Raw genomic sequence first — 27,051 nt, 5'->3', positions numbered from 1 at the left:
TACCAAAACCGCACGGGGATCTACCAGTAGATTGTGATTCACCTGTTGGACATACCTGTTGTACACCAACCTTCCTCAACCTGGCACCCTCCAGCTCCTATCAGCCTCCCACAGATGCTGGGGGAGGTTAATGTACACATTTTAATTAGAAAGTGGTGTAGATTGAATTAAAAACAACAACCACAATACCTTAGCAGTTGATCTTCCAGGCCAGATCTGGTAACAGTGAAATTGATAATTGTTACTTTGATACACACCTGTAAGAGAAGCACAGGAGAAAGGTGGCTAATGTACCAAATGTATTGTTTTCATTAAAGCATAAGCTATTATGAGCTATAGGCCATCAAAGGCAGCTGAATTATATAGTCCTCCAAATTAAAAATATTTACAGGTAGAGGGAATTATATTTTATATGCCTGGTCTGTATCTCCAATTTAGGGGAATGGGTTTAATACAATTGCAGATAACAGACTTGAAAATGCAACCACGTACATGTTTTCTGAGCAGTAAGTCCCACTGAATTAAATGGAACTTATTCCCAAGGAACTCTGCGCAGAATTGCTACTATAAATGCTGTATTTTCTACATTGAAAAATGGTTTACTTTTCAGTAAACTGACACTAACCCTAATGAAAAATGAAAACATGAAAAAGGCATTTGAAAGAGATACACATATATGGAAGACTGGGGTTGCAAATGCTTTAAAATACACCTGGATCACATAGAGCAATGGGGTTAAAAACTGCTCATGTTCCTCAACTCGTTGCCAAACCAACCAAGCTAATGTAACTTGATGGGGCTTGACATTCAGGAGTACTGGCAAGGTTCATACTAGTTTCAGCTGCAGTTATTTTGCTCATTACTTCCCAAAAGTCATAGAGCAACCATGAGCTGGAATTGATTCCTTTGTCTCACAATGGAGCTGTGAAACATTTAATAAATACTGCCTTAAAGTGCTACTGATTAAGTTAAACAAGACATCTCAAGTCACAGTCAAATCACATTACAGTGGCATGAGGATGTCGTTAAAAACAATAGCCCCATGTCAATGTCTCTTCTTTCCTTTTAACAATTCCGCATTGTGATCCAATTACCTTGTGCATTTCTCTGCCCAATCCAAATCGCTGCCTGCCACTGGCAAGGACCGTGAAATGTACAGGGATGCAAGCTTGAATATAATGTTGGGGGCACCCCAGGTTATCTCCACCCTGCAGAATCAATCCCAAGATGTGGCAAACACGCACCATTTGAATGGCAATAACCAAGGGGGGGAGGGGTCTGGCCCCCTCAAATATCTTATTGTGGGGGGCTGAAGGGACCTCAGCCCCTAGGAGTTGGCTCCTATGGAAATGTACATGATGATGTCACAACACAGGTAAGCATTGCTATAAATCATAGAGGATGAGGAAAACATGAAGTGCCGTTTTTTCACTATTCCCACCATGTCACTTGTAACATACAGTTACTTTATTGTAGTGTAACTATATGTATGGGACGCGGGTGGCACTGTGGGTTAAATGGGGTGAGCTCCCGTTGCTCGGTCCCTGCTCTTGCCAACCTAGCAGTTCGAAAGCACGTCAAAGTGCAAGTAGATAAATAGGTACTGCTCCAGCGAGAAGGTAAACGGCGTTTCAGTGCACTGCTCTGGCTCGCCAGAAGTGGCTTAGTCATGCTGGCCACATGACCCGGAAGCTGTACACCGGCTCCCTCGGCCAATAAAGTGAGATGAGCGCCGCAACCCCAGAGTCGGTCACGACTGGACCTAATGGTCAGGGGTCCCTTTACCTTTATCTAACTATATGTGAAGGGCAGGTAAGCAATGGTGATGCAAGAGGAGGCCACAAAGAGCACCCCCCCATATGATTAGACTGGCATGTGGGGGACCATTTGAAGAAGGGCGATATATTTCAACAATATAGAAATTTCCCATCAAACAAGGAAAAAGTGGTGCTTAAAAATGCAGAGAAAATACACGAGTACTACCTAATATAATTTTGCAAAGATGAAAAGTAATATATCTTTCTTTTTCTAAAAACAAACAAACCCTCTTAGCTATGACTTGTCTAACTACTTTTATACCTCAGGCAAGTAGTGTGGATTTGGCATTTTTGTTGTCATGTAGAACCTGAAGTTTTTGTCATAATCTATATCGGAATCTCCGAGGCGAATGAGAAGTCTTCCGCCAGCAACGAAAGTCTGCTTCAAAAGAATTGGTTCCAGAGCAGGGTCAAGTGTCTCTCTAAGCTATTAAACCGAGGGAAAGAGATGAGTTTATTTTTATGCATTATGCTTAGCGAAAACATTTCAGAGTTAAAGCACACACTTATGCTTCTGTGTAACAGGAGTCTTATTTTCTTGTGGTTCTTTACTCCCTCCCCCCCCCCCCCCGTTGAATATCATTTGATACGGATCTTTAGTTTTTTTGGTACAAATTAGCTTATGGGTTAGATCTGAAGCAGCGTGAGCGGAAAGAAAATGCAGTGGTACCTCGGACGTCAAACGGAATCCGTTCTGGAAGTCCGTTCGACTTCCAAAATGTTCGGAAACCAAGGCACGGCTTTGGATTGGCTGCAGGAAGCTCCTGCAGCCAATCAAAGCTGCGTAAGTCGCGTCAGACGTTCGGATTCCAAAGAACGTTTGCAAACCGGAACACTCACTTCCAAACGCCAAAACGTTCGACTTGCAAGGCGTTCGGGATCCAAGGTGCAACTGTAGCTTCTTGTTCCCTCAATACTTGTACAGAACTCTAAGTATCAGCACTTTTCATGTCTGTGCAAGTGAAAGGACACTTTTCTACCCTCCAACTAGCACAAGTTGTGAAAGCAGCTCTATGAATGGAAGACACCTCCCATAGGGAAGGCACTACTGGATCTAGCCCTGTAAGTCTTCAGAATTTAACAAGTGAGCAAAGCTAACGATGGCACAAATCCTGCTATTAGCAACACCTGGCTTTGGCCACTTAGCATTGCTTCTTTACAAAACCATGGGGGGGTGCAATTGATATGTCAGCGCTATTTAATATCTGTCAGGGCAGGCAGCTGTCAGAGGTTTGCTGGGAATTATGCCAGGGAATCAGAGCCAAGGGAGCAAGCCAAGAGCCAGAGAGGAGGTGGCTCGTTACACTGGGCAGTTGTACGCACACCAGAAGGTTCCTGGTTGCAGCCCATCTGCTCCCTGACAATAACTCGGTAGTAAAAATGGCCTCCAGAATATATGTAAAACATCTCTGCCATGCAGTGGTTGCAGTGACAAAGAGCATTAAATGAGATACTTGGAAAGCACCCATCTCACATCATACTTCAGTTACAAGTGCCTATGTGGCCTTCAGGAAGCCACCATCTCAGGCTAACACTCTTCTGCAATGTGCGGATAAGTATCCTGCCTACAGCTGTTGAGAGGATGGACAAATTTGACAATTTCAGTTTCGCATTTTTTCCCCATCTTAAATTCAGGTCCCCCATATCTCCATAGAAACTTGCTATTTTCCTCATGAAAATCTGATGTTTTAGTAAAAATTTCTCCTGAATACACATTTTTGTATGCTGTCTTGACTAATAAAGATTTTGTAAGAATTTGGCCTCGACACAAGGCATCTTTCTATACATTGTTGGGCAGGAGGCCTTTGCTACAAATTTGGAAAAGTGCAAATTTCAATGGATAATTATGGGTTTGGTTCACGTATTGATTTAAGAAGTGTGTATGATGAGGCAGTTTCTCAATATAATGCAAGCAAAATTGAATTTCTCCCCCACACCTAAGCTGCTGCAAAGGTTTGCTAAAATGATCTAAATGAAGTGCTCTGAAAAGTCAATAAATTATTTATAAGTGCTAAGTATTATTATTACGTCAACAACTGACTGAACAATAAAGCCACTGAATGTTCTCAGCTTGGAGGTTAAACGGGACTCAGAATCCGCACCAGAACACTTTGCCTGTACATTTTCAGATTTATTAAGCAACTACGCAGTGAAAGGTGACGGTAAAGTACATAATACATAACACAAAATAAAAAGTCTAAAATGGAGCATCATAAAAATTGGTAGCCAATCATCAGGGATGGCAGAGGAAGACAATAACTGTGGGAAATCGCTCTAGTTATTTCTGCTTAAGTTACCATTAATTTCAGTTTTCTGACAATTAAGCCTTGCATTTTGCGACAGCTAATGAAATAAATCAATGCACAGAGAACTCGTTGTTAAAGGAAGTATTTGCAATGGCAAACAAGAAATCCTTCCCAGACAGCTAGCTATACTATTACTTCCCTGCATGGATGGCAATATATGTTTCACATTACAGTTGTTCTTTAAACATTGCATTTTGTAAAACCACTTCATGAATTGGGGCTGATGAAGCAGGATATAAATATAAGAAATAAATAAAATTAGTTTCTCTCAAAGTCATGAACAGAGAAACATCCTAGCTTTCCTAAACTACACCTGCTTATTAGAAAAATACACAACAATCACAACCACAACTGAAGGTACATGGATAAATGGATTTATTGTCTAAACAATACTGACTCCACTACAGATCATGTTAGTCACAATCAAATTATGCTATTGATTTCAACAGGACGTAAGCATGACTAATTTTCTGTAGGTCAAGGTCACAGCGAGTTTTGCATGATACAATAGTTTTTCATGATATAATAACAAACCACATGAAGACTGAGATATCCTGGTTTTAACTCTTTGTTTTTGATTTGAGAAAGATGCATATAATGTATAAACCCTTTTCATTTCCTCTCCTTCGGGACTGCCTCTTTAAATCCACTTCTTCCTCTGTAGAAAGAATGTACCAAGAAACTACCTTCTTGTGTGATAGTCTCTCTTTTTCTCCTTCCTTTGTTCATGCAAAGCTAGAAAAATATTCCCAATTTCAGAATTTTTGCAACTATCCTCCAAATGACAGAATACTTGGTACACTGTATGTACTAAATGCTTTGCTTCTTGTAGAAGTCGACAAGGATGTACCTGGTCAGAGCCAGTGGTTCATGTTTAACAGCTATAAACAAAAGAACCAGAAATGAAAGTTTATTCTAGCTTAATGCAAAAAGATCCAAACCTCTTCTAGAAGAACAGGTGACCCTAGACGAATAGCATTCTCCAGGGTACGCAGGAAACCAGCATCGGTAAGCTTAATTATCTTTAAGCCATCATTTGCCTCTTTATTTCTTATCCAGCGGTTTGCCTGTGTATTAAAAGATATTATCATTATGATGGTAAATAAGGAATTAAGATGTTGTCGCCCAATAATCAACCCTTTAATGGACAATGCAAATTTCACAGCTCTGTCTGATTCTTCCCATCCTTCTTGGAGTGGTGTATGAACGTGGAGGAGAACCAGAAGACCAAAAATTGTCCTCTTTTTGGTATGACAATTAGAGCTGGAGTGAGAATTTAATATAGGATGGGTTTTTGTGTTCTTAACTGGCTTTTCCTTTTTTAAAATTGTACATTGCCTTGAGATGACTGTGTATAAGGTGATTAATGTAATAATACTAATACTCAACCATCCTGAGTTCTTGCAAGCAGAATCAAGTTAGATACAGCATGCTGTGAGCAGATCCCTGGATTCGTTTCTGCATTCAACCCCAATTTACTCTATCACAACAATATCCTCCTCTAGGAGGGGAAATGGCACTGGAAAGGGAAATAATGCAGCAGGCATGGGAAGGCTCCTTTGAAGAAGTAACAGGCTGGAGAGGATAATGTAATTATTATCTTTAGCATTTCCCAAAAAATATCCATATCTCTAATAATACAGAATATGGCTGTTGTGGATATCTGATTGAAACAAAACATAGCATTTCTAAAGTGAGTACTTACTTGATCTTGGGGGTCAATCATGAGAGGCCAGCGTCGCCCCCGTGTAACGAGAATGCCATTCTCAGTGGAAACATAGTCCCGTGGCAATCCATCAGTGTTCCATTGTCGAATTTCATAAGGATCTCCCAAAATATTTATGAGACTGAAATCAGGACTAATAGGAATATCTAGTTCCTGACATTGTTTGATCCAGCGATCTATTAACTGAGATGAAGGGAAGAAACAAGGAAGGTTACTTTTGTTATAGCATATAGGAAAGGTTAGTCGATCAGTTCACGACTGGGCTACTACAAGAATCAGTAATGGTAAGGATCCATAATGAGACTGTGAAACCTTACCAGCTCCCAGGGCAACTAGTATGTTATACAAGTATCTTAGTAACACAGGGCTATGGTCAGAAGGAGTGGTGTCTGGATGGTGGGAAGCAACAAAACAAATAGGCTGGCTCACTTCACCTCCTGATATCTGGCTACGGTAGCTGAAAACAAAGTACCACTGGAATTATAATACCAACTAATTTCAAAAGTACTACTGATACAAACGTGAGAAGATGTGAGGAGGACTGAATCAGGAAAAAAATTAAGAAAATCTTTCCACTTTTTTTTGGGGGGGGGGTCCATTTTAAAAACAAAACGAAAACGATACAATTTTCATGGCATGACAGCACAGATTGTAGCCTCTACCATGAGAGGTAAGGGAGGCAAACCAACCAGATAAACCAGCCCCCTCCTCCTTGTTAACGTCAGCACTGCCACCAAGTGGATATCCCCCCGCCGCCGCCGCCGCCTTCACTAAGCAGCCCTATAACCTTTTGGACTCTGACTGGTCCAGCCCCCACCTATACAGGGTAGAGTGATATGATCCTGAAGTGAATACCTTAAGAGTGCTATGTATTATTACACTATAACTTTTTTAAAAAACAACAACCCAAAACAGCCAACTTTTCTGATTATTGACACTTTAGCAAGGTGATTTAAGGCAATGCAGCTAGGTTTTTGTTTTTTTTTTTTTTAAAAAAACCAATAACAAAGAAACAACTAATTGCTAGAGTGGAAACATGATATTAAAACTTATTAAAAATGCCTTGCATCATTTTTAAAATTAGCATTATAGCGTTAATAACACCTTGTCATATTTTGCTAATACTTTAACATTTAAAAAGATTATAGCTGGGAAAGTGTTTCAGCGTTAATTAAAAGCTCTATTAACCTGAGGTGATGAAATAGCACCTGCCACAAAGATTACACTGAACATATGCTGAGCTGTGAGAGGTTCATTTGCCTGCTAAGTCACTGCTTGTATTAAAACCATCCCCTTTTAAAAGTATGGAAGACTAGCACTAAGGGCATCAATACTTTGCTGTTCTTAAACAAGTTGAACTTTCTGTAGTCTATGGGGAAACCCAAAAGAACCCCAAGGAAAAACCAGGGTGGGATCCTGTATCTATGAGGGTAGAATGCACAGGAGGAAGCTTTGCCAGACCACATCCTTTGCCAAGGAAATGGCTTTGGCTGGGTTAGCTAAGTACCGTGCTTTAGCATATCCAAAGAAGTTGCCCTATGCCATAGAACAAACAGGTAGGCCTTTCCTCCACCCGCCTTAGCTAGCTGCTATGTGGGAGAACAACAGCCAGAGTTGTGTGAGAGTGAGCTGAAAGCAGCTCGTGTTTGCTCTGTGCTGGATCTTTGGGCTCTCCTGAAAACCTAACGGGAAGCAAGATCTGTGGGCAGGCTAATGCTGTGATTCCCCTCCATTATGGTTGCCCTACGTCCATAATTTCCCAGACATATCCGGAATACTGCAGCCGCAAGCAGTGTATAGGCGGAAAACAGCAAAATGTCAGGGAAAACCCAGACGTATGGCAGCCAATGTTGACAGTGTCGTTTTAGCCTCGAAAATAGCTCAAAAATGTCCAATTTCTTTGCGATTTTTGCCCAAAACTAAAAAAAAAAGTGTACAGTGGTACCTGGGGTTAAGTACTTAATTCGTTCCGGAGGTCCATACTTAACCTGAAACTGTTCTTAACCTGAAGCACCACTTTAGCTAATGGGGCCTCCCACTGCCGCCACGTGATTTCTGTTCTCATCCTGAAGCAAAGTTCTTAACCTGAAGCACTATTTCTGGGTATGTAACCTGAAGTGTATGTAACCCGAGGTACCACTGTATATGTGTGTAAATAAAAACATCTATTCTATAGACACCACAGTCTCTGCCGACCTTCACTCCAAGGGAACTGAGCCTCAGAAAGGTGTTTGGAACCCCTGGAGTTTGGTGTGGCATGTGTACGTTTCCTCCGGTCTGGACTATGGTTTTTACATCTATCCCCTCATTAGATAACCGGTTCACTAAGCGAAGCTCAGCCATTTGCAGTGAAGAAAAGGGTAATTCATTCTTCGGCTGGAGCAAAGGGCCTATTGTGCAGAGTTGTTGCAGTTCTTCCAATGTGGCTATACTGCTTTAGATTTATTTGGAGGGTTCTGTTTCGTTATGAAACGGACAAGCGTTTCTATAAAGTACACGATTTTTACAATGAAAAAAGCCCACAGGCATATCCACAAAAATCATGGTACAGAGAAAGAAGTCTTGTTTTAACTCACCAGTTGCCTATAATGTGCTGTAAAGGCTCCATAGTAGGCTACACAAGCTGCAGCTATGAACACATTTCCAGTGATGTTTGAAATCTCCGCCTCAAAATTCAAAATACTCTCTTCCCACCGGACCTGTTCATCTCCTAATGCAGCTGTAAGTTTTCCAGCTCGATTGAGGCGAGCTTGAGTCAGTGCCATGGTCCTTGCTAAATAGAGTGAAAATTACTAGGCTGTTTATTTTAAAACAGTAGTAAGGCTTTTTTTTTTGCAAGACATTCTTTAGACCTCTTTAAATAATAAAGGATTGCATGTCCAGAGTTAGAAATATCACAGAAAATCAGAATATGGGAAGCGAATCCTTTGTTCTTTCTTGACAGCTCCTAGCCTAATTCCTTTCAAACACTCTATCCCTGGGTATGTATCTACATATGCAAACTAAAATAAGTTGCTCAAGTCTGAGCCTCCTCAAAAACCTGTACAGGACTCCAGAGATATAAAGGCTAGAAGTAAAAATCATTTCATCAGATGGCCCCATCACTGGCACATTCTCCCACAAATTCATTTAGAGTTTTTCTGTTCTCTAGTGTTTCCTTGGAGGTTTCACTCCCCAGAGATGTTCTGAAAATGATTCTCTAAGGAAAGATCTGCTTGGACAACAACTCCTCAGATTTTATGTAATTCCTATGTAAGTGTTAGATTGTTACATAGCATGATCGGCCTTCTGGTGTATGAATAGTTTGCCATTGTCAAGCTTTGTGTAAATATTTGAAATAAAAACAAACAAACAAACACACACACACACACACACACACACACACACACACACACACACACACATATGTTGCCCTGATAAATGGATTTGTATGTTGGATAAAGAGAATGACAAACTTCATGCATGTGAGAAATTTTAGATGTACAAACAAGCTTACATTCTTAACATGTTTGTAGATCAGAGAGTCTTCTGGATGTCTAATTGCTGAAACACCAGGAGGCATTCCTGACAACTAAGGCTGCAATCTGAACCCCCCACATCTGGGAGTAAGACTTAGTGAATTCAATAGTGAATTCAATCATGTCGGGGTAGACATGATTAGAATTATGCTGTAAAGCATAAGCACAATTTTAGATCTTCGTATTATTTTTTGTATTTTTTGAACTCCAACCTATTACTAGGCTCTGTGTACGGCTCCAAGATATCATTCAGCATCTTGGATTAGTACTGTAGACTCAATGAGAGTTTTTAGATTTAGTTAGCCCCATACATTGAAAAAATATATCTGAAGCATTGCTGTAACGTTATGTTCATAGTCTTTAAAACAGCCACTTACCAAGACCCTCTTTTTCTTCCAAACTTTTTTCATATTGGTCTTGCAATTCCTGAATTTGTTCTTCCACTTGCCTCAATTTTTTTTGTTTATCACGAAGGGTAGCCAAAGTCGCATCAAGCTCCGCCTAATCGGTATTAAAAATGGATGCTTATCACTGCTCTGCCAAATGCTTTGCGCAACGTGTTTTGTTCATTTGCACAACAGTTCTGTTAAGGAAAATGCCTGATGCTCTTCGTACTATACACTGATAGTGACTTTCTTGGGATCATGCAACACTTTCTAGGACTGAACTGGACTTTGAACATAGGCCTCAGATTTCCACATCCAACTCTTTTACCATTGGACATTGGGCAGTATTGACCAAGGCAGCACCAGGAGTGCCAACTCTATAGAGTCAAGGTGTCTTTGGCCCCCTCAGTATCTGTTGGCAGGGGGGCTGACCCCCTCAATATTGAGGGGGCGGAAGAGGCCGGATGTAAAGCAAGCTCCTCCTGAACGTGAGAGAAGAGGAGCCGACAGCCACTGAAGCCACGCTGCGCTGCGCTGGGCTCAGCGCTTGGTCTCCTCCTGACGATTAGATGCCACCCATGTGATATCACCCGTGTGCAAAACATGCTGGGCACATGACATCACTGGCATGACACATGTGTGACATGTATAATATCACAACATGCACCGGGCCCCCTCAATCTTGGGTGCAGCAGCAAAGTCTTGCGCCAAAACAGCAGCCTATAGATCCAGCCCTGCTGGTCAGGAGAAAAAGCACACCAGGGAAAAAAGAGAATGCACACTGGCTCATCTCTTAAGTCTACTTAACAGGGCCTATAAGACAAAGTTGTTCCGCCTGGCCTTTGGCTTGGAATCAACTTGATCCCCTTCCTCTCTTTCCTTTTTCCTTTCCCCTTCTGTGATGGAACTCCTATTTGGGGACTTCCCTGGCTTTTTTCTGGCCCACGTAGGACCAGTCTGGATAGTTGGCCTTGGTGAAGATTTGACATTTTCATCCCCAAAAATTTTTTGATTTGAGTTTTTACTGAAATGAGGCTGCATTTTTATGTTATATTTTAATCTTGTTTTTAAGTTGTATTTTAATCAATTGTTTTTATACCTGGTGTTAGCCGCCCTGAGCCCGGTCTTGGCTGGGGAGGGCAGGGTATAAATAACATTTATTATTATTATTACTCAACAGCTGCAGCTCACACAAGGGCACACAGACTTGAGCCCGACCTTGTCAGCTTGATCCAGGCAATAACATCTGGCAGGCTCTGGAGTTATTGGTTGTGGCTTGAGGAAGAAGGCGGTTTTTAACAATCTTTTCCACCCATGAACCCCCTTGTCCCCTTGGCAAGGATGTGTAGGGTGACGAGGGAAGAGGGGGAAATGAGAGGAAAGATATAAAAAATGCACTGCAAACATGAGCCTAGTGAGGAAAAGATGGCTTTCATAACCCAAGGCAGGGCTGGTTTGGGGGCAGGGAGTATCGCATCCCCAAGGAGGAGTCAATCAGCAGGCTGGCTGTGGCTTCTGCTGGGCGAAAGGGATACTCCTACATTATATGCCATTGCCTCTAGCAAGAGAAATCTCTTCTCTTTAGCAAAATAGCTAGCCCCAGAAAAAACCAAGAAGTGTCACAGATGAAAGGAATTTTCTTTTTTCCAGTCAGTATTAAATAAAACATACAAAATAACATTGAAAAAACAAGCACCTGTGCAGCATTTAACTTCTGCCTTTTTGGCTCCACAACCTTGACAATTCGAGAGTATAAATCCATAGCTCTCACCCACATACACATAGACTTGCATGCCTTTGACACTTTCTCTACTTTTTCCGGTACAAAATCGGGGTTGTTGATATATTTCTGAAGCTTAAGCAATACTTGACGGCCTATATTTTCTTTATCATATTCTAAAAGCCTTCTCAGGAAAGTGGAGTCTCCAAGAAGCTGTTTTGCTGTTGCCCAGTCAGGCCTGAAAGATTAAAAGAAGTGGTGGAATTTAGAAATATATGCCCCAGAGAATATATTAACCAATGCAGTTTCATGTATTTTTGAAATTTCCATGCTTTATTACCAATGCTAGGATGAAATTTATACTTGATAAAAAAACTAACTGGCAGTTACATTTCCAAAGCACATTTCATTAACTTGAAGAAGAGAAGAAACTTAAAAGCACTGAGACGGGCCTTGGGAAGAAGATATGAACAAAGGAAACAGCTTTGATGTCTCGTGCTGCCGCTAAAATTTTGTGATAATATGAATTCAAAGTCAAGTGGCACGTCTATGGATTTCATCTAATCCAGAGAGACACTTGCTGAACTGGCAGCCAAAGTTGTTGGTCCACTACAGGAACGTGCCTTCTAGGTTGCTATTGTCAAAACTGTTAAATTATATAATGTCATGATCTTAGGTATGGGAACCAAGTTCAACAAACTTAAGATTCAATCCTATGTACACTGGAGATGGAACTGAATTTAGTGAGACTTAATTTGGAGTATACATGCATAGGGTTGTGCGATTAACAACAACAGCAACAACAACGTTATTTATACAACGCCCATTTGGCTGGGCGGTTTCCAGCAAAATATACTGGATCCATCCCAATAACTAATAAACCCATAAGCAGCACAAATCTAATAAAAGTTATCAGCAATCAACAAAGACTTGGAAGCTTCCATGGGGAGATAAATGATTCCAGCTGGTGGCAAAAACTGTCTAGAGAATTGAATTGATCTTCCTTAGGCAGAAATTTCCAAAGTGTGGGGGCCACAACTAAAAAAGTTTGCTGCACTTCAATTATCATTGTAGTTAAAGGAAGAATACAGCACAAACTGATCCCATTGCATGGTATCTAAGAAAAGGTGGTATCTAAGATATGAACCACCGGCTATTTATGCACGATACATATATAAAATATGCAGGACAGTCCTATGCACTCAGGAATAAGCCACGTTGTCCTTGTGGCTATTTTACAAGCCTTATCATACTATTATCCAGAATCAACAGATAAGTATAGGGAAAGAGTGGGAAGGAAGTGGCTAAGGAGAAGGAAAGCAGTGACTGAGGAGACATTTTGTTGTTGTTGCTGTTTAGTTGTGTCCGACTCTTCGTGACCCCCTGGATCAGAGCACGCCAGGCACTCCTGTCTTCCACTGCCTCCCACAGTTTGGTCAAACTCATGTTCGTAGCTTCGAGAATACTGTCCAACCATCTTGTCCTCTGTTGTCCCCTTCTCCTTGTGCCCTCAATCTTTCCCAACATCAGGGTCTTTTCCAGGGAGTCTTCTCTTCTCATGAGGTGGCCAAAGTATTGGAGCCTCAGCTTCAGGATCTGTCCTTCCAGTGAGCACTCAGGGCTGATTTCCTTAAGAATGGATAGGTTTGATCTTCTTGCAGTCCATGGGACTCTCAAGAGTCTTCTCCAGCACCGTAATTCAAAAGCATCGATTCTTCGGCGATCATCCTTTTTTATGGTCCAGCTCTCACTTCCAGAAGGAAAGGCAAATGAACTTTGGACATCTCAGGACACCAGATACTTCCATAAGTCAGTTTTGCTACCTTTGGATACTAGATGGCAGTGTTGCCCATTGTTGGGCCATCCTACTGGGATATGCTTAGTGAGCAAAGCAGAGCCAACTGTGGAGTCCATTGGAAACAATTTCCCCCAAATAAAATGTAGAATTGTGAAAACCTAGATAACTTCATGGTGGCTGAGATGCCCGCAGGATTCCATTATGATAAGCCAACATAAAGTACCCTTCACCAAGTCCTTCACCCAGTGTCCATCATGCACTTTCCCACCCAATTCCACACCATACAAGAGTTCTGCACACTGTCAAGTACTAAGTGGTTCTTACAGGAGGAGTTGCAATAATCAAGACACGTGCTTCTGTGCTGGTATGATATTAGCATTCCCTTTTTAAGTCTTTCTGAAACATCCAAGAGAGTCACACTTTGGAAAAATGTTAAAAAGGGTAAACAAATTGACCTCTGAAAACTGGACTCTTTGTTCTTTCAAATATTATACCAATATTCGCAGTGGCTTTCATTTGCTTTCTGATAAATGTACTTGATGTAACGCATCCTTAGAGTCCTTTGGGATATTCATCAGTGGCTGACTTTGCCTGAAGCATATAACAGCATGATCAAACTCCCTAATAATTAGCTGATTTGGAGGAGAAAGTCAGAATTTGGCCCAAGCTCATCTAAACAGACGTGCTTTACCACTAGGGAGTTCTGACTATTCCCACGCATCAAAACCACAATTATAGTTTGTCATGCCCAATTAAATTTGAGTTCTTAATTTTTATCCCCCCAACGCTAATTAGTATCATTATCATTAGTATCATTAGTATCATGATACACACACACGTCTCCTTCATAATGTTTGGCAGTATTTCTGAGATCAAGAACAGAATGAGAAGGAATGGAGAATGTGTGGCTGCTGCTGAAATAACAATCACAAATCTGCTGCTCTTCACCTGTAACATTTTGTAATTCAAAATGGATACTCGTAACAGGATGCCATTGTGCTCTGGGTTTCCCCAATGTCTCAGGTACTGGCAAGGAACCTTGAAGCATAAGGATACCGCGCATGTGTGCTGCACTGCGGAGAGGAACATGACTCTCTGTTGGAAAGTGGTCTAGGAAATGAGCATCATTTCACATGAAATCAAACCTAAAAATCAACAATGTGGGTGAGGTGCTAGCTTACTTTGCATTTAGAAGAATGCAGATAGCTTCCATTACTGTCATGACAAGATCAGGCGGCTTAGTGAAAACTCTGATTTCAGAAATATCTGCTTTATCTAAAGAGTCAAGAGCTTTGTTAGCCGCGTCCAGAGCTGGAAGAGCCTCATCCAAATCGCGCTGAGCATCATCAGCTATTGCCTGAGTTTCCTCCGCTTTTACTTTTGCAACAGCTTCGTCTTCTTGAACAACACGCCGAACCTGGGGGCGGGGATGGCCAAATACATCTTTACCAAATGAATAACAGCTATTAAAAATGTTAACATTTTCCTTACTTTAATATTTGGTTTTCCTTGTTCAAAATATAAGGAAACAAAATAGAAACGCAATGTGCAGTAAGATTGTGAAATACAATGCAATTCTGTGATTTCTTTTTTTTTTTTAAGTCACCAATGGAGGCTGTACTGCCTTTGAGATCTTCCTGTTCTAAAACAATCAACACTCCTAGCAGCACGGCTATGAGTGGTTTGAATAGATGTGCTTTATCAGAACAAAAAGGGCAATAGACCAGGCTTCAGTCCTGAACTCACTTACTAGGGAGAAAGCTACATTGAACTCAGAAAAGCTTACTTCTGAGTAAAGATGCTTACGATTGTACTATCCCTTGCCTTTTCAGTAAAGTGAGCGTTCAGGGAACCATGACCAGCATTAAGTCATGTGGAACATTGATCTAACACGGGGTAGCGGACACGGTGCCCTCCGTATCTTGTTGGATTAAAACTCCCATCAGCTAGCATGTCCAGTTAATGAAGATGATGGTAGTTGGGGGTCCAGCATCACCTAGAGCAGGCATGGCTGAACTTGGCCCTCCAGCTGCTTTGGGACTACAACTCCCATCATCCCTAGCTAACAGGACCAGCGGTCAGGGATGATGGGAATTGTAGTCCCAAAACAGCTGGAGGGCCAAGTTTGGCCATGCCTGACCTAGAGGGACCTGTGTTAGCAACCCACGGTCTAACAGTCAGTACTCTGCGTGCCACCCCCAGCACCTTTCATCCTTTCTCATTATAGGGGGACTATTGAATTCTGAAGTTAATTGCGACATCTAGGAAACACTGAGCAGTAAAAATCCAGTCTGTTTCAAGGGCACACCACTGCTAAAGATATGATAAACAGATAGTACTTTGCACCTGATCAGCATTTTCTTGATCCACTGCTAACTTTTCCATCAGTGCCTCAACATCCACAGATTTCTCCTTGAGGACTGGCTCCAAAGCTGATAGGTCTAATTTCATTTTATCAACTAGTACGTTTGTTTCCAACAGTTTCGTTAAGCCATTCTTCACACGATCCCGAGCCTGAGAAATAATTCAGAAGATCATAAAGAGCTAGGATATTATTATTTTTAATGGCTATTTATCTCAGCTGACGTCACCGGATACAAATGCCTATATGTAAAACGACTGCACTGCAGTCTCTTGTCACTTGTGGCTAGCTTCACTAAGATCACTGGCACTGTATAATTTTAAGTCCTTTTAGTGCGAGTGGATGATAGAGGAAATTAACAAGAAATCTCAGCACTTGGATTTCTCATGAAGTCATACACCATCTAGGCCTGGGGTGAAAAAAGCAAATGCTAAAGGCATTTCTTATAAGGGAAAGAAGGATCCAACAACATGTATGCTATTTTTACAAGAGAGAAGTAAAATGACATTAAAGGGAAAGAAGGCATAGATTCTCACTAATAAAATTCAACCTACTGAAACAAGCTGCTTCCTTTTTTCGCCCAGCATGGTTAAATAAAGGTTGATTAACTCTAAATAAGAAGTGGGCGTTGTGTAGTAGCGCCGTCGGAGCTCAGCATAGTACTGCTCTGCCATTTCTGTCACACTCATGTGAATGTCTACGCACATTCTGGAAAGTTTTTCTTTCATGCGTTCACTTCCAAGGTCAATGTGCAGGAAAAAAGTCCTTGATACAGAATTAAGTGCTTCTCTGGGCCACTGAAAAAAGGATAAAAAGATTACTGAGATAATCTTACGCCAGTTATACATTCAGTGCCTCAAGCATTTTCCATCAGGGTTTTGGTGGTGTTTCTCTCTCCGCCCCACTCCCCAAAATGACTGCAATATTAGAGGTGCTTTACATTCTAGCAGCTTTGAACAGTAAGGTAAAGGTAAAGGGACCCCTGACCATTAGGGGTTGCGGCGACTCTGGGTCTGCGGTGCTCATCTCGCTTTACTGGCCGAGGGAGCCGGAGTAAGGCTTCCAGGTCATGTGGCCAGCAGGACTAAGCCGCTTGTGGCAAACCAGAGCAGTGCACAAAAATGCTGTTTACCTTCCCGCCGATGTGGTACCTTTTTATCTACTTGCACTTTGATGTGCTTTCGAACTGCTAGGTTGGCAGGAGCAGGGACCGAGCAACGGGAGCTCACCCCGTCGCGGGGATTCAAACCTCCGACCTTCAGATCAGCAAGTCCTAGGCTCTGTGGTTTAACCCACAGCGCCACCCGTGTCCCGCTTTGAACAGAGCTGAGGCTAAAAGACTGTGTGGGCGCCAGAAGACAGAGTTGCAAGCTAGCACAACATGTAAGACAATAGAGCAACATGTTTACTGCTTACATGACATGAAAATTAAAGTGTGTGCCTTACTTACTGTTTCCATGCTTTTTGGTGCGTGGGTTAATTTCTGCCATGCCTCTTTTTAACCAAAAGCTATTCTATTCTAGAATTTGGGTCACATTTCAAACCCTCTACATTCATTTATCTTGTTGCAGCCTTTCAATGGGTAGGTCAGTCGGTCTGCCAGGCAGTCTGATCATTTCCACATTGGCTATGAGGGCTGAGGTTAAATCCCACTAGTGAATTTATGACTGAAAGTTGAGGTTCAAACCAGGGGTTTCCTGATTTGTAGCTCTGTCTCTTAGACTCAGCATTGCAACTTCGACTGGAACTGAAATTTTGTGGAGATCGTTGTTGAAGGAAAACATTTCAATAGAACAAAACGAGCCATTTCAATCAAATATAACAATTATGCATCAGCTGGACTTCTTGATAAAACTGAAATTAGTTACCTGCACAAACCAATCAATAGTGCAGCAGTTCACAAGTGATGGAAACATTCGACAGCGTGCTCGAAAAGCATCTCCTACAGGGCTCATGCACAGAACAATATGTAGCTTCTGGCGAACTCGATTAATGAAGAACTGAAATACCTGAGAAAAGGCAGTCATGAATGTTAATTCAAGGATAAGAAGAAAGCACAGCAGTAATTAGGTTGTTAGCACAAATAAAATTGAGGACACTCATAAACTGTAAAAAGCTGTAGCTTGGGTGACTTTATGGGCTATTTCCATATCTAACCCATGAGTTTAATCTCTGATACAGGATAAGAACAGCAGCAACAGGAAAATGTCCTCTTCTTTTCGTAGCTGAAAATTACAGATGTAAGAATATGTAGTTATTTAAATACTGTCACTGTCCCCTCCAAAAAAGTTAATATAATGCATTTAAGGTAGTATTTATAATGCGTCCTACCTCATCTCTGTTGCCCTCTGGTATACCAGCTTCTTTTGCTTTGGGTCGGGTAGCCGCCATAACAAACTCCAGCTCGTCTTTTTCAAACAGATTAGGCACCTCTCCAGAATTCAAAATGTTATTTATATCTTCGAGAAATTCCTCTACAACAATCTACAGATTTTGTAAATACCGGTTTTGAAGAAAAGGTGTTGCAGAGTTAAAAACAGCAACTCCGCCATCAGAAAATAAAAGTATCAGCAAATCACTAAAAAAAACCAACCCCTTTTATTTGCTCTAAAATTAGAATATAAGAAAAGTCTGTCACAAATATTTTAATGTTCAGTTTCACTGGATGACCCCACATTCAAGTATTAAGAGGCAACGAAGGAGTATACTTTTTTGTCCACTTTCTACACCTCATTTTATATACCTCCTCTTACTCTCCCCGCCTTTCTTTCCCTAAATTAAAAAGCTCCAGATGCTATAATCTTTCCTCATAGGGGAGTTGCTCCAGGCCAGTGATCATTTTGGTTGGCTTTTTCCTGCATCTCTTCCAATTGGTATCATCTCCACTTTGCTGGTGGGAGTGCACAGGACCCTGACTAACAAGTCAATCAAAACTGGGCCTGGAATGCAGTGGGTTGAAGTGCAGTGGCAGATCTACTGCTGCATTCAAAAGCCGGCCTGCTAGCTCACGCTGAGTTGGGCAGGTTGGGGGAAAGGGGGGGGGGGAGCTGCGGCAAAGGGAAGTTATTCAAAAACTGTGATATGGTATTTCTAGGCTGGTGAAGTTGAGAGCTCCAAGGACGAGGCCTCTAAGCAGATCAGAGAGGCTTTGTTTGGGTACACAGTACATTCAAAGATGGCAGCAGCTCTGTGCCTTATTTTGGGCTTTCCCAATAGCTACTGCCTGCTGGACAACCACCGCCAGCTTTCCACAGGATTGCACAATGTTGGGGCCTGCACTGTGGATTTTCACACCCGTTTCCATATATCCCATGATTTTTCTATAACCAAGCCTGTTTCCCACTTGAGCTGCTACTGAACTTTTGACTTAAATGGTACCCAGAGTTCCTCAAATCTGGGTAGTCCCTGCAACGAGCTTTTCACAGCCTGAACAATCTCTCAAGGTGCCATATCTAATTAACAACCACTTTGTGATATCTATCACCTGTAAATATTCAAGGAAGGAAACCTGAACTAATTTAGTGTCACCAGTCTCATGCTGGGGAATGCTCTTAGACCAGCAGAGATTTAGCAGGCATTTCATGAAGACCTTCTGAGGCCAACAGGCCTACACGGGAATTTAAACTTTCTTAATTAGCAAGTCATTTTTTATGATCATTCTGTGGTTTTATTACTATGCTGTCAAACAGGGCAATCCTATTCACATGTACACAGAACCAAGTCCTATTGTGGAATTCAACATCACACTTCTACTAGTGTTCTGTCTGAGCAATCATATCAGCTTACCAGATGGCATGATCCCCCCCTTCCCTCACACATACATTGCTCTGGGGGTTCTCCTGACTTGCAGACCCAATTTAGTGGGGTTGAAGGGGGAGCAGAGGTGGGAAGTCCCATTGTACCGGTGGAAGCTGTCGCACGGGGCTTCTGCTGATGGGCTTGTTAGGTGAATCCTGCCCACAGAACCTTAATCCCACATCCTTCCAACACCCAGTACTAAGGGTGAAAATTCCTTTAATTACTACGTGGCAGTCACTGATCATTTCTGGCTCCTGCTGTTCCTCCTGCCAACCTCCTTTCTGTCTCCTGCTGTTCATCTAAGGCTGTGATGTACTCACAAGGCAGCTTAGAGAATAAAGAAATAAGAGCCAGCAAAAACCACTAATAAAAATAATAAAATTGCATGCAAACATTTTTGCAATCAAAAATGTTGTAAAGCATTTTAATAAAAAGCTTCAGATATCTTCCTTAAAAATGTTTCCTGTTTCTATGAGTTATTTGACCTTTAGTTATTTTATGAAGCTTATTATTCCCTTTCTGAATCATTTTGGTTGTATAAACAACACTGTATAAATCAGGTAGCATTTTATTACCCAGATAAGATTTTAGCAGCAAGCACAAAGTGAATTTGATTTTTATTTCAGCTGTCCATACCTGCGTGTCTGTGAAAAGGAAAACCATATCTTTGTCTTCCACCCCTGCCATTTTATATAGCTTCCTAAGGTCATCGTGAAAAGTGTCGTAATTATAACCACGGCTTAGTTCTATTTGAAAGCATTTGTAGCCACATATGTGAGAGGCGAGTCTAGTTAGAGACTGCTTGCCCGTGCCTCCAACTCCAACAAGAAGGGCATTTCCTCTTTCCTGGCGAATCATTCGAGCAATTCTGTGGGGGAAATTGAACATAAATTTGAAATGGTTAGCATTCATTTGAGCAAGAGACATAAGCAAGAAGCCTTTTGCCACTACCTTCCTCATTTACTGCCATCTTACTAAAGCAGCACAGCAGTGTAAAAGGTTTCTTTTCATTCTGAAAATCCACATTCATGCCTACGAAAAGGAGGGCCTCCAGCAATGAAGAGTTTTCCCTTTGCCATTCTGAACTTAAGCAATGAGCTCATTATACTCAGTCACACCAACATTTCTATCTATGTTTTAGAGACCCAAACGACATACGTACTTCATGCCCACTGGGACAATTCCCAGATCTACACACTACACCAGAACTCCTTGCTGAGGAGGAGCCCATTGTGCAGGTACCTCTCCAGCCCAAGGAGGTCACAATGCATTTTTCTTGAAAACTCCAGCACAGAAGTCATTGTATGACCACATCTTCTCCTGCTGCAATGGAGCCAATGACTCCGAAAGCAGACTGCACCCTTTCAGATGAACAGGCTCCTTTCATGGAAGGTAAAGTTAGCAACTATTTAAGGCTCAGTCTTAGCCTGCCACTGAAATAACCCCTGAGGTCTGCTCTTATGAAGTCCCCCGCCTAAGCCCTTTGTGGAGCTGTCCAAGGTACCACTGAATCCTTCCCCTGACTTGGCTTGCCACTGCTGAAGCACAAACCTCATTACAGCCAACCACACCCTGGGCCCTCCCAGTCCCTCTCAGTATCAAGAAAGTATAACAAGCGAATAGAAACAGAACCTATTCAGCTGACGCTGACACAAAACCCCACACGTACATTATAAAAAGGAGTTTTGGCACACCACTCCTCCTCTCCTTCTTCCCCAACCTTATATTGTACTCAACACTAATGTCTCAAAACAAATGTAACTTATCTGTAGAAAAGACTTTACAATTTGAAATAAGAGACATTGCACATACTTTTGTAAACCAAGAAAATCTTCAATATAAACGGTTTTTTAAAAATAAAGCAAGGAACTTATTTACAGAAATGTACTTTCCACTTTATATGGGCATGCTGTCGTTAGTTTATTAATATAGTATTAACTCATTTATATTATTGATATTTGGTTAATGGCAGTGTAATTATTTACCTTGAAACATGCTCTATAGCATCTTGGAAGAATACCAGTTTGGTTTCCTTGGCGTTGGTTATATTATAATCATCCAGATAGTCTTGCAGAACCCCCATAATCTTTTCTAGGTCAGTTAACTCTTCATAAATGCGTTCAGCTTTCTCGACTCCAATCTAAAATGAACAGATAAAAGAAAATAAGATTGTGATCAAAAGGAATGAAAATATAATGCTACCCCAGTAAATGCTGACTTCAAAAAAGCATAGCTTAATGGTGATAGGAGTGAGTCAAAGTCAACAGAAATGTGAGCCAATTAATTATGTGAAATTTTTGCAGACTCTTGGGAAATCATTACTTCTCATGTTGGGCATATGTGTGAATATTACAAATTAGGGAGACAATCCTTTCCTCCGTGAGTTCATCAGCTCATGTGAGAGGAGGTCCCAATCAGCCATGCTTGGGAACAACAGATCACACCAGCTGTTTGTTTTATTGAACTATTCCATTCCTTCCTAGGCCAGTTATTTATGCTCCTTGGCATGTGCTATTTGTACACAGGGCCTGAACAGGAAAGTGAAAGCTAGATGCATGTGAGCTTCACACTGAAAGTCATAATTTGTGTATTTCACCTTCCAGCCACAAGAGTAAGCTAGTAAAGGTAAAGGTACCCCTGACCGTTAGGTCCAGTCGCGGACGACTCTGGGGTTGCGGCGCTCATCTTGCTCTATAGGCCGAAAGAGCCAGCGTTTGTCCGCAGACAGCTTCCGGGTCATGTGGCCAGCATGACTAAGCCACTTCTGGCGAACCAGAGCAGCGCATGGAAACGCCCTTTACCTTCCCTGCACTTTGACGTGCTTTTGAACTGCTATAGAGTGCTTATTAAGCCAGCTAATGAGAAAGGAAAGAAGGCTCATTTACTGTGCAGCAGTGACCACCTGGGAATGGATCATGTCCAATGGTTTTTAGGCTACCGGATATTCAATTACCTGATCTACCTGCAATCATATTATTTAAATTTAGCCCAAGATAATATTTTCATCCGGATGCTAGTAATCCCCCCCAATATATATATATATCAGATATATTTCTAGTTCTAACCTGAGATCCATTTACTGTAATCAGTAAATTCTACTGTTTATAGCCAATGACCATCACAATGCGAGCACAAATCACACAGCTACAAAACAAAAGACGTTGCATGCACCAGACCAGGACAAATCTACAATGTCCCAAAGTTAGGAACGTTCCTTCTAGTCAGCATCCCTAGAGTCTAGCACTTGCACTATCCAGAAAGGTTGCCCTTTTCTGACCATACTAAGAGTATGTTAAATATAATTGAAAATGTGTATTGTCTTCCTTGTGAGGAATATCTGTATGGTGGCTGCTTTTCTAAGCAATCCTCCTGGAGAGTTTACTGAGGATCATCTCCACTCCTTTGAATGACTAAAAGAAATAGACACGGGGTGTAAATATGTACAATTTTTCTGCCAAAGGGTTTTTAAGGAGATAACAGAAATCACTGGGTTAAAGCTGACCGAAAGTCCAGAGGTAGCATTATTCTCAATTTACAATGGGGTGGAAGGTTCACAGGCTATGAAGGACTTGCTCACCAATTTATTGACGGCTGCACGAGTTATTATAGCTAGGAAGTGGAAGGGGCAAGGCAAATATAAAATGGAAGAGTGTTATAAAGATGTGAGGGATATAGCTATTAATGATAAATTAACATGTGCTATTAAGGTAAGATGGGGAACATGCGGGAGAAATGATTTTGAGGAGACATGGAAGGTCTTTGTAGGATCTGTACTGTTAAAATGGAAAGGAGTCAAACCATCGCAAGAGGTGTTGAAATTTTGGAAGGTTGGACAGTTAGAACGGAATGGTCTTGTTGGTGGGGTGCACATTTTAATTGGAATTTATTTACTGTTATTACTTTGTTTAAAAAAATAAAAATAAAAGAAATCAACACTATCTATCCATTCATATTATTTATCATCCTTTCTACAATTTATGATTGAAATCACGTGCCACTGAGCAGTTTTCTTCCATCAAACCTCAGTTGGAGGAAATACAGTTTCACGAACACAAACCCTATTTATGTAGGTAAATATTTGGTAATTAGATGTACTGAGGTTTATCTCTTAAGGCTGAAGATATTGCTCTAGGAAAGATTCCAATGCAAAGGAGCAAGAAAACCCCAACGTCTTCCTTCCATATGCCTGTGCCACTGCCATCTGGTGACCAGCTGTTTGCTTTCTGCATTGATTTGATCTGTCAGCTCTGAAGTCGGTTCAGAACCTATTGCTGAATGTGACAGCTCCTTTTAATTTAATGGACATTTCACATCTGAGAAAACTCCATCTCCATAGCACAGATAACATTCAAGTGACTAATGTTTCTTATGAAAAATTATCGGGCAGTCCTAACAGCCTCCACTATTTATTTATGAGTGATATCTCAGCCCCAAAACTGCTGCTGGAGGTCTAGGAATGAGGCCAGCTGAGTTGTCTGTGGCCAGCAGCAGACACACTCACTCCAGAAGCTGACAGAAGAAATGGACTATTCAAATAAATATCAGATGTCAAGCTGGCTGGCTACTTTTTTCACTCTATTCAGTTAACTGATGGCAACGTTCTTGGTGCTGCTCACGTTCAAGAATTATTTGCAAGCTGTTTCCAAGGCCTCACAATACTAGTTTTTCTGAGACTCCATGGCCACCTCATGAGAAGAGAAGACTCCCTGGAAAAGACCCTGATGTTGGGAAAGATGGAGGGCACAAGGAGAAGGGGGCGACAGAGGACGAGATGGTTGGACAGTGTTCTCGAAGCTACAAACATGAGTCTGACCAAACTGCGGGAGGCAGTGGAAGACAGGAGTGCCTGGCATGCTCTGGTCCATGGGGTCACGAAGAGTCGGACACGACTAAACGACTAAACAACAACAATATAAGAAAGATGTTGTTGGCATCCATCTGTCTCAAGAGAGAATGGAGTGCGCCTCCAGGGACGAAGTCAAACCATTGCGTTAGCAGCACTGAAGTGACCTCCCCAGGCTGCAAGCCTGGGCAGGATGTGTAGAGGCCTGGGCTGCCCAGATGACAACAAGACCCCCCTCTCGACTTCGCTGATATAGCCCAAGGGAAAGCAGAGCAATATGTTTGGCACCAGCCTGGCTGCAGGAGTTGCTGGAAGGAGGTGTACAAGGCACCATCCAACCATCTTAGTGACTCCACTCCAGATTTGTGTAGGTTTTACTTCTTACCCTTTTCTCCTCCCAAAGATTTCCCGCAAGCCAGTGGAGGAAATGCTTCACGTGCATCCAGGATGGGGGGGGGATGTTTTAATTCTTAGCAATTTTTATCATATCGCACTATAATTTTTTTACTTTTATCAATCTGGCATAAGAACTGCACTAAATCTCACCGTAAAAATACCACCTAAATTCACAGTGTTTCTACAGCACAGTTCATTTACTTTACAGGTCACATTGTACCTCAAAAACAAGAGCCCAATTTTATAGAGATCATAAAAGCATCATTCTATCCAGTTTTATTTTCTACGGATTCCTCACCTTTATGTAGTCACCAAATAAGATGGGTTTAGACACAAATGAGTCTGGATCAATAGAGACTCCAAAATATTTGCCTGCAATGTAAAATAGGTGGGTTAAGTTAATGTTAATTGTGCAAGCATGAAGTATGCAGATTAAATATAATATATACTAGTAAAGTAAGAATCCTTACTGGCCATGTCAGATAACATGGAATAAAAATATTGTTTATCTTCGCTACAGATGAGACGGTCATGGAAAACTCTTTGGGACTCGTGACAGAACAGCCTGAATATCTGTGCCTGGTCTCGAACTGACATGGGGCTGCATTGCAACATGCCTGCAATAGAAAAATACATTAAAAAAGCGATAATATATGTAAAAGAACTAGAATAAATCCTTTTAAAGCAAATTTAAAATCAATACTTAAGCATGCTTGCAGAAGATTTGTTGGGTTTTAAAACTGTTAGTGACAGCTTTTGATGTCCAATTAACACACATGTGTTCATCATTTATTGGTTGCAGCATCAAACTGCAGCTTGGTTTTATCCTTGAGTCACCCTAAATTAATCACCACAACAGAACAACATATGGTTGCAGGAGGGAGTCTAGTGATGTTGGAGAATTCCGATGAAAACAGAAAAGGGAGTGGAAATTGCCAGTACAGTTGTACCTCCTTTGGCATCCAGGATCCGTTCCGGAGCCCCGGACGCTCGACAAAAGGGACACTTGACAAAGCGCCGCTCTGCGCATGTGCAATTTAGTGCTTCTGCGCATGCAGCAAACCTGGAAGTAACCCGTTCCGATACTTCTGGGTTTGCCGTGGACGTTAGACAAAATGGACCCTAAATGGGGCAGACTCAAAATGTGGTACGACTGTATTTGCTTATTAGTCCCCTCTCCTGTAAGATGTAAACAGGGTAATACTCTCTAAAATCTTAGTTTTGTGTGGGATATCACTGGGGGGTATCAGCAAAGATACTTGAAGATTTGCAAAATCTGCTTATGAACTTTGCATGAAATGGGGAAAAAACCCAAGAGTTATGGGGGAGTGAGTTGTGGCTAAAAATAATTAAGAAATTGACTATCCTTCTCATCCATTAAAGGATATTTCAAGGCAGCAACATTAATGTATTTAAAAGCATGATTTCAGTCTGCTGAGTAAGATATATAAAATCATTACATAGAGAGACATTACAATGATTACCTATAAAAATAACTGGGAGAGAGAGCTGGGTTGTCAAATTTCAATAGATGTTTAGAACTGGATTTGGAATAACATCCCCAAGCAGAAAGTCAGCACAAATTTGAAGATAATTTTTGCAAATTCTCCAATAGTATTTAGCCCCTACAAGTTTTAACCTTATTTATAGGAATGTTTGTAATACATGTTGGAGATGACAGACAGTGAATGTAGATAAGGTCCACATTTCCCAGCTTTGTCTCAGAATAAGGAATTTTTGGGTAGAAAGAATAAATGAGATTGAATTTATAACAGGTTATATTTAACCTCTTGTAAGACCCTTTGATTGTACTCAGTGTGATCTGAAGATACAGAACTGTACTGCATCTTTTAACTGCTGGAATGTTGATCTCTGCAAAGTTAAATAAAATAAGGACTCCAACTGATGAATAATAGATTATGAAATTATGGGAAATGGTATGCACGGACAAACTAACTAATACGGCAAGGGTTAGAGAGGGGTGACAATATTGACATACTTATTACGTACTGGAGTAAAAGGCTCAATATAATGCACAACCCTACGCACTTACTTTGTTGTAATACAAGTTATTTTGTTTTGTTTTAAAGTATGTGATGTACATTATGCACAATTATGATAAAATAACCTTTTGATTTTAAAAAAGGAAAGAAAAAAAAGCACATGGTGTTGAGTTAACAGCACAGCTTTACTTTTACAATTTTACTTTTACGCAGTATTGCATTAGCTGTCTTCTTCTATTTCGGTACAAGTCTATACTGCTACTACTAACTTTTCTCTATTCTCTTGAAATGACCTTTCAAAAATTCACAGTAACTCTAGAGGAATGCAATGCACTGCTTTTTCACAGCAATATGCCAAGAATAAAGTTATTTAAAGGT

At 41.2% G+C, this 27,051-nt stretch overlaps 1 protein-coding gene across 1 annotated transcript in view; it reads right to left on the bottom strand.

Annotated features, from left to right (window-relative positions):
* The window catches only part of DNAH6 (dynein axonemal heavy chain 6), a 123,620-nt gene that overhangs the window by 43,202 nt on the left and 53,367 nt on the right, over nucleotides 1-27,051 (bottom strand). Inside the window, exons 43-58 of the mRNA XM_028711618.2 lie at nucleotides 25,141-25,287; nucleotides 24,969-25,042; nucleotides 21,417-21,571; nucleotides 20,068-20,299; nucleotides 17,965-18,117; nucleotides 17,502-17,642; nucleotides 16,188-16,430; nucleotides 15,618-15,785; nucleotides 14,453-14,688; nucleotides 11,450-11,711; nucleotides 9,745-9,868; nucleotides 8,426-8,622; nucleotides 5,829-6,032; nucleotides 5,065-5,190; nucleotides 2,080-2,244; nucleotides 190-257 (exon numbers count right to left, since the gene is read on the bottom strand). Of these exons, the coding sequence (XP_028567451.2) occupies nucleotides 190-257; nucleotides 2,080-2,244; nucleotides 5,065-5,190; nucleotides 5,829-6,032; nucleotides 8,426-8,622; nucleotides 9,745-9,868; nucleotides 11,450-11,711; nucleotides 14,453-14,688; nucleotides 15,618-15,785; nucleotides 16,188-16,430; nucleotides 17,502-17,642; nucleotides 17,965-18,117; nucleotides 20,068-20,299; nucleotides 21,417-21,571; nucleotides 24,969-25,042; nucleotides 25,141-25,287 (2,695 nt within the window). The remainder of the gene's footprint in view (nucleotides 1-189; nucleotides 258-2,079; nucleotides 2,245-5,064; nucleotides 5,191-5,828; nucleotides 6,033-8,425; nucleotides 8,623-9,744; nucleotides 9,869-11,449; nucleotides 11,712-14,452; nucleotides 14,689-15,617; nucleotides 15,786-16,187; nucleotides 16,431-17,501; nucleotides 17,643-17,964; nucleotides 18,118-20,067; nucleotides 20,300-21,416; nucleotides 21,572-24,968; nucleotides 25,043-25,140; nucleotides 25,288-27,051) is intronic.

The sequence above is a fragment of the Podarcis muralis genome, chromosome 17 (genome assembly GCF_964188315.1).
Source record: "Podarcis muralis chromosome 17, rPodMur119.hap1.1, whole genome shotgun sequence".
NCBI classification, from domain to species: domain Eukaryota; kingdom Metazoa; phylum Chordata; class Lepidosauria; order Squamata; family Lacertidae; genus Podarcis; species Podarcis muralis.
Note: the sequence above shows the minus strand (reverse complement) of the source record. Positions and strands in the feature narration are given on the sequence as shown.